At 43.6% G+C, this 7,878-nt stretch overlaps 1 protein-coding gene across 1 annotated transcript in view; it reads left to right on the forward strand.

The window, feature by feature from the left end:
• LOC121577663 (COP9 signalosome complex subunit 1) overlaps positions 1-7,113 on the forward strand; it is a 37,503-nt gene extending 30,390 nt beyond the window's left edge. Inside the window, exons 10-14 of the mRNA XM_041891436.1 lie at positions 283-388; positions 600-680; positions 1,728-1,865; positions 2,135-2,269; positions 6,488-7,113. Coding sequence (XP_041747370.1) covers positions 283-388; positions 600-680; positions 1,728-1,865; positions 2,135-2,269; positions 6,488-6,562 — 535 coding nt within the window. The 3' untranslated portion in view covers positions 6,563-7,113. The remainder of the gene's footprint in view (positions 1-282; positions 389-599; positions 681-1,727; positions 1,866-2,134; positions 2,270-6,487) is intronic.
• Positions 7,114-7,878: the final 765 nt, after the last annotated feature.

Raw genomic sequence — 7,878 nt, forward strand, 5'->3', positions numbered from 1 at the left:
TAGGCTAGCAACTCACGAAATACCTCATTTGTGTAACGTGTCACTAATCATAGTTTAAAACCGTTAATCATAGATTTACTGATCCAAATTTAAAATTAATCCAAATTTAAAATTAAGTGGCGCAAAACATCTCTGATTAATTATAAACCTAGATTAGCTCTAATCCTAGATTAATTTAAACCATGTTGGTGCAACCCACCCTGTGTGTTCATGTATAGTAATTGAGATGTTCATGTATAGTAATTTAGATGTCCTACGATTCATGTCTTTATGTCCTCCCAGCTCCTTTAAATTATTCCTAGAGTTGGAACCTCAGGTCCGTGACATCATCTTTAAATTCTACGAGTCAAAGTACGCTTCCTGTCTCAAAATGCTGGACCAGATCAAGGTGAGATTGATGTATTTTAATGATGCATTGATGTGAATAATACAAACAGGTAGTGTAGAAGTTGAAAACGGGAATGAAACAAAGTAACTAAAGCAGGTAACATGATTTGATACATTGAAAACTATGATGTATTTTCATTATGTTGATGATGATGTTGATAACACGTGTTTGAAAGCTGTCCTAAATGCAGACTGCCTCTCTTTTCTCTCAGGATAACCTGCTGTTAGACATGTACCTGGCCCCCCACGTACAGACCCTCTACACACTGATCAGGAACAGAGCCCTCATACAGGTGAGACAGATTGGACGGGTGAGACAGACAGACAGACGGGACGGGACAGGTGAGACAGACAGGACGAGTGAGACGGACGGGACAGATGAGACAGACCGGACTGGACGGGTGAGACGGACGGGACGGGTGAGACGGACAGGACAGGAACACTTTTCCTCCAATACTCCATATAATACTGAACATCACCATGGAGTATTCTGTTGTCTTTCTTGTACACTCACGGGTGAGTTCTAATAATCAATTTGTCAATCAAGGGCTCCCCCATCGACTTAGAAAATAGGCAATGGATGCGTCTGGAGGGAAAGAATCCGATACAATACTTCTAGCTCAGGCAGATCAAAACTTCATTTAGCTGAGGACTCTGAATGACTCTGACCCCTGGGGGCAAATATCTACAGGAGATGAGTCCCAAACGGCACCCTATTCCCTATAAAGTGCACTATTTATGACCAGAGCCCTAGGGTGTCAATTGGCTGCCACTTGGGACAACCTGGGTTAACTGGACTAGCAGGTAGTGGATGGACAACCTGGGTTAACTGGACTAGCAGGTAGTGGATGGACAACCTGGGTTAACTGGACTAGCAGGTAGTGGATGGCACCAAAATGGTGGTTCTGCTAACGCTGTTTAATCAAAATTAGTTCTGCTTGACATTTTGGTGTGCATTTTCCATTTTACCACAGTGGGATGCGGATTGGGATGCGGGTTGGGATGCGGGTTGGGATGCGGGTTGGAATGCGGGTTGGGATGCGGGTTGGGATGCGGGTTGGGATGCGGGTTGGAATGCGGGTTGGGATGCGGGTTGGGATGAGGGTGTGAGCTACGCTGGTGTTGTGTTATTTAGAAGGTTGTAAAATGACCTTGAAACATTCAGAGCAGGTTCTGTCCCCTGCTCCCATGGCCAGTATTAGTGGGTGTGTTTTCCGTAAGGTCTGCTCTAATCTACACTGTTGTTTTGTGTGTGTGTGTGTGGGGGCGGGCGCGTGCAGACAGTTCCTCTACTTTTCATGCTGATGTATGACTAAGATGTTAATGTGTGTGTGAGTCAGTACTTCAGCCCGTACGTGTCTGCAGACATGACTAAGATGTCCCAGTCCTTCAACACCACAGTGTTAGCTCTGGAGGATGAACTGACCCAGCTCATACTGGAGGGACTCATCAACGCACGTATAGACTCACACAGCAAGGTAACACACACTCAAGAGTCAAGACACATATCCCCCCCCCCCCATCTTTCTCACACACACACACACACAAGATGAGCTCAGATCAATCTATCATTGTCTAACTGCTTCCCGTCTTATAATGCAACACGGTATGTTGATTTGACAGTGACCCAAATGGTTTGTCACAGCGCTCTTATCCCTAGCCTGTCTCTCTCCTCCCTTCTCTCTTTGAGATGCCAAGCATGTTTCTCTACAGACAGACTGAAGCAATCTCTCTCTCCTCATCTCAGATCCTGTATGCGCGGGATGTCGATCAGCGGAGCCACACTTTTGAGAAGTCGATCCACATGGGCAAAGAGTTCCAGAGGCGAGCCAAAGCCATGATCCTACGAGCTGCCGTGCTGCGCAACCAGATACACGTCAAGGTACCGCTGTGCACGGGGTCTCCCAGGGGTTTTCTGGCTTCCTTCTCTACTCTTTTTCCTCTGGGATATGGACAACCCTCACAACAGCCTTTCTTTCTTTGACATCCATGCCTCAATCAGCCTCCCTTTCAGTGTATAAAGATCTCTCTCTTCTTTCTCTCTTTCCCTTTTTACCATCTTTGCTTTGTCTTCCTTTCATTTGCTCTCTCTCCCTCTCTCTCGTTGCCCTCTGGTCCACCCCGTCCTCTCTCCAGGCCGTCCAACCCCTCTCCTCTCCTCCTCTCAGCCACCCACCACAGCTCATTTCCACACATCAGGGGTTCTGAAATAAAATACCTTAGATTCAGAGTCGCCGCTCCCTCTGTCGAGTTGCCAACTCGAACACTTTAATATTGTATGCTTTGTACATTTTGCTTTCACACATCCAGGTAACTGCCAAAACTAAGTGTTTTAATAGACTGGGTAGCTGACAATGTCACCAAAACAAAGCTCCATTTGGGGCAGAAGGCTGTGTGTTGTGATTCTGGATGGCCAGATAGCTAGCAACAATGACAAGAAGCTGCCATGTGGGGAATCGTAGGTGGCTCGTTTAGCTAGTTTTATCTTGTTATTGATACCATGTCTTTGTTTTGAGGTGTTTTGACTGATTTCAGGTCAATGCTAATATTGGAAAAATTTGCTAGCTAGCTAACCAACAACTGTAACGATGTATTTGAGAGACAACAAGCACTCATTGTGCAAATTACTAAATATAGTTGACTTGTCAACAATCTAAGCCAACCCCGTCTGTTTTGCCCCATAGTTTGTACGTGTCGGGTTTGTTGCTAAACAACCAACCCGTCTATAGGGTGTTGCACCATCATTTACATTTTAGTCATTTAGCAGACGCTCTTATCCAGAGTGACTTACAGTAGTGAGTACATACATTGTCATACAGGATCTCCCATAAGTGTTCAATTGGGTTGAGATCTGGTGACTGAGATGGCATATGGTTTACATCATTTTCATGCTTATCAAACCATGAATTGACCAGTCATGCCCTGTGGATGGGGGCATTGTCGTTCTATGGGGGCATAGCCATTAGCGTTGGGCGGTATCCAGATTTTCATATCGTAATAATGTCCTTCTCTCATCCTGAGATTTACAGTATTACCGTCTTAGTATACAAGGGGGCGCTAAAAAAGGCCATTTGCTACCAAAATGTGCACAAGTAATAGTCAACTTCCATCCAGGCTGCTAGCTAAATATGCTACTGAGCGCAAACAAAAATAAACAAATTGCAAACACAGGCAATCCAGGTCATAAAGTTCTACATAGGTAGGATCTACCGAATGTCATTTTGGGTGAGTTAGAACACTTACAAGCTAATATGAACGAGAGACATTGTGCAAATGAACATAGTTTTGACGCATGCTTGTCTGAAGGAAGAACAGTACTGGCTCTGGAGCAGCATGTGTACACGCTGTGTCTGTGTGGAGTCGCTAGGGCAACGGGCCCGCCTGTTCTGCTCGGAGAAGATGGGGGAGGAGCAGACTGGCTGGGAATGTAGAGGGGGAAAAAGCAAGGAAATCACTGTAGCAGGCAGTTGTACAGATTTCTCAAACACGGCAGAAAGCTAACACAATATGATGCCCGTCTACTTATTAATTCAGCTACTTACTGAGATAACTAGCAAGTTACATTTAGGGGTCGCGTCAAAGCAGAATTCAGCATTTCCCACGCAGAAAAAAAAAAGACTCGTAAGAAATATCTTGCTGCGTTTTGTAAACGCAGATCTAAAATGTTTATTGTAATTTCTGCTCGGGATTAGACTAATTTTGTGCTTCAGTTGCACTTCTCCACTCTGAGAATTCACGAACGGACATTCTATCAGCTGCCACCTGATGTACAGGGTGACCAACACTTCTAGTGGGTGAGGGTTTAGGGAGTGGCATTTATCACTACATAGGAACCGTTTGGATCTCCTCAGATATACAGTGAGGGAAAAAAATATTTGATCCCCTGCTGATTTTGTACGTTTGCCCACTGACAAAGACATGATCAGTCTATCATTTTAATGGTATGTTTATTTGAACAGTGAGAGACAGAAAAACAACAAAAAAATGCAGAAAAATGCATGTAAAAAATTTTATAAATTGATTTGCATTTTAATGAGGGAAATAAGTATTTGACCCCTCTGCAAAACATGACTTGGTGGCAAAACCCTTGTTGGCAATCACAGAGGTCAGACGTTTCTTGTAGTTGGCCACCAGGTTTGCGCACATCTCAGGAGGGATTTTGTCCCACTCCTCTTTGCAGATCTTCTCCAAGTCATTAAGGTTTCGAGGCTGACGTTTGGCAACTCAAACCTTCAGCTCCCTCCACAGATTTTCTATGGGATTAAGGTCTGGAGACTGGCTAGGACACTCCAGGACCTTAATGTGCTTCTTCTTGAGCCACTCCTTTGTTGCCTTGGTCGTGTGTTTTGGGTCATTGTCATGCTGGAATACCCATCCACGACCCATTTTCAATGCCCTGGCTGAGGGAAACAGGTTCTCACCCAAGAATTGACGGTACATGGCCCTGTCCATCGTCCCTTTGATGCGGTGAAGTTGTCCTGTCCCCTTAGCAGAAAAACACCCCCAAAGCATAATGTTTCCACCTTCGTGTTTGACGGTGGGGATGGTGTTCTTGGGGTCATAGGCAGCATTCCTCCTCCTCCAAACACGGCGAGTTGAGTTGATGCCAAAGAGCTCCATTTTGGTCTCATCTGACCACAACACTTTCACCCAGTTCTCCTCTGAATCATTCAGATGTTCATTGGCAAACTTCAGACGGGCATGTATATGTGCTTTCTTGAACAGGGGGACCTCGCGGGCGCTACAGGATTTCAGTTGTTCACGGCGTAGTGTGTTACCAATTGTTTTCTTGGTGACTATGGTCCCAGCTGCCTTGAGATCATTGACAAGATCCTCCCGTGTAGTTCTGGGCTGATTCCTCACCGTTCTCATGATCGTTGCAACTCCACGAGGTGAGATCTTGCATGGAGCCCCAGGCCGAGGGAGATTGACAGTTATTTTGTGTTTCTTCCATTTGCGAATAATCGCACCAACTGTTGTCACCTTCTCACCAAGCTGCTTGGTGATGGTCTTGTAGCCCATTCCAGCCTGCAATCTTGTTCCTGACATCCTTGGAGAGCTCTTTGGTCTTGGCCATGGTGGAGAGTTTGGAATCTGATTGATTGATTGCTTCTGTGGACAGGTGTCTTTTATACAGGTAACAAACTGAGATTAGGAGCACTCCCTTTAAGAGTGTGCTCCTAATCTCAGCTCGTTACCTGTATAAAAGACACCTGGGAGCCAGAAATCTTTCTGATTGAGAGGGGGCTCAAATACTTATTTCCCTCATTAAAATTCAAATCAATTTATAACATTTTTGACATGCGTTTTTCTGGATTTTGTTGTTGTTATTCTGTCTCTCACTGTTCAAATAAACCTACCATTAAAATTATAGACTGATCATTTCTTTGTCAGTGGGCAAACGTACAAAATCAGCAGGGGATCAAATACTTTTTTCCCTCACTGTATACTATATTAAATTGGCAAATACATTTCATCAAATTAAAATCACAAATGTAAGGTATTTATAGAAACAACAAAAACAGCTTACAGCCTCTGGCTAGCTGTGGTTAGCTGGAAGGTGGCAGGTCGAATTTGATATTAGAGAAATGAAGAACGCGATCTGCTTTATCTCCTAACATATTGCACAAGTTGACTGCAGGTATTTACTTAAAAAGTAGCTACGAATATCATTGTTTTTTTGGGAAAACTTCAAAGAAAAAGTTTCCGCGTTTTTGACGGTATTGAAAAACCATCCTGTGGCTATTTTCAAATACCACAGTATACCGCCCAAGCCTAATAACCATGGTAGCCAAAATAATGGCCTGCCCAGCATTTTTATACATGACCCTTAGCATGATGGGATGTTAATTGCTTAATTAAATCAGGAATCACACCTGTGTGGAAGCACCTGCTTTCAATATACTCTGTATCCCTCATTTCCTCAAGTGTTTCCATTATTTTGGCAGTTACCTGTATATGTTCTTACGTCTGAAGACTGGTAAACAGATCAGCATGCAGATGAGAATTAAGATCTCTTTTTCCCTATCTTTGCTGATAGAGAATGTCCACCACTCAACCTTGTTTTTCCCTCCCCCCCCCTCTCTCTCTCTCTCTCCAGTCTCCTCCCAGAGAGGGCAGCCAAGGCGAACTCAACTCTGCCAACAGCCAATCACGAATGAGCACCAACATGTGAACATTCCCATGAGATCTCCGTCTTACAGGAAGTTACCATGTCAGGGGGTTCCGCCAGGGGGACCTAGCACCCCTCCACCCCCATCCCTCCATCTCGGAGGATCCTCCTCCGACTCAGTGCTGCATCTGCCTGCTGAAAGAAACATACAAACATACTGAGACGTCAACTTTAATAGGTTACGACTCAAATGGCACCCTTATTCACTATATAGTGCTCCATGTTTGACCAATAGAGCTCTGGTCAACCATAGTGCACTAAATAGTGAATAAGGGTGCGGTTTTGGACGCAACCTAGGACTATGATCGTCTGTGTAGACTGAAGACCTGATGATCAACTGGAGTGTGTTAATGTTGTAGTGGGAAGGCTGTGTGTGTCCGTGTGTGTCCGTGTGTTTCCTTTTAAGATGCACTTTTCCCTTGCTTTCATTTTTTCTTTCTCATGATGACAGACTTTGAACCCACTGAGGATTCAACAAAACACACACACACACACACCTAAGAACCAATGTCCACAAGATCAGATTTTAAAATAAATATGTATGATAATCAGAAGCTTGTTCAGGACTTTTCTTGTTGTCTTCTCTCAATATGCCTTTTTTTTTTAAACCAGTTGCACAATTAGCCGATTTCTCACACACACAGACCCCTCCTTAACATTAGGTTTATTTATGACCACTAAAGCACAGAATGCTGATACTAATAAAAACAATTTTTTGCGGAAGATTGTATTGAATTTTAATGTTATGATTTTGATTGGATTTATTCGGATCCCCATGGTGACGCCTAGTCTTACTGGGGTTTGACATATAACGAAAAATATATTACAGACAAAATACTTTACAATGTACATACATTCAAAAACATTAACATGTAGTGTGTGTGCATCTATCAGTTACCAGTGCTTAATTTGAGCCGGATGGCACCTCTCCGTTTTGGACTGTTTTGTTCCGGGACCTATTTGGCCGGATCCGGTACCTCTCGTGGTTTGAAAAATATGTTCACTTTTTTCAATGTAAAAATTCTAACAAAAGCGATCAAAGTTCATTCGAGTTGCCTCTTAGTTAATTCGTTAAAAAATATATGTGAAAAAGTAGATTTTCAACCCGTGCCTGATATTCTATGAGTTGATTCCGGTTGGCGTGACATTGTAACCTATGTTTGAGACCAATGTGTGGCCATGGCTGTGTGAGTAGCGCGCATGTATCTCTCACAGAACTAGAATGAGCTTCACTTTCTATGATCTCTGCTCTGATAGACATGAGCCTGCAACTCTCATCTCCAGCGTTGCAATTCATAATTTATTTATTTATAGAATCA

Source organism: Coregonus clupeaformis, chromosome 1, assembly GCF_020615455.1.
Source record: "Coregonus clupeaformis isolate EN_2021a chromosome 1, ASM2061545v1, whole genome shotgun sequence".
Taxonomy (NCBI): Eukaryota; Metazoa; Chordata; class Actinopteri; order Salmoniformes; family Salmonidae; genus Coregonus; species Coregonus clupeaformis.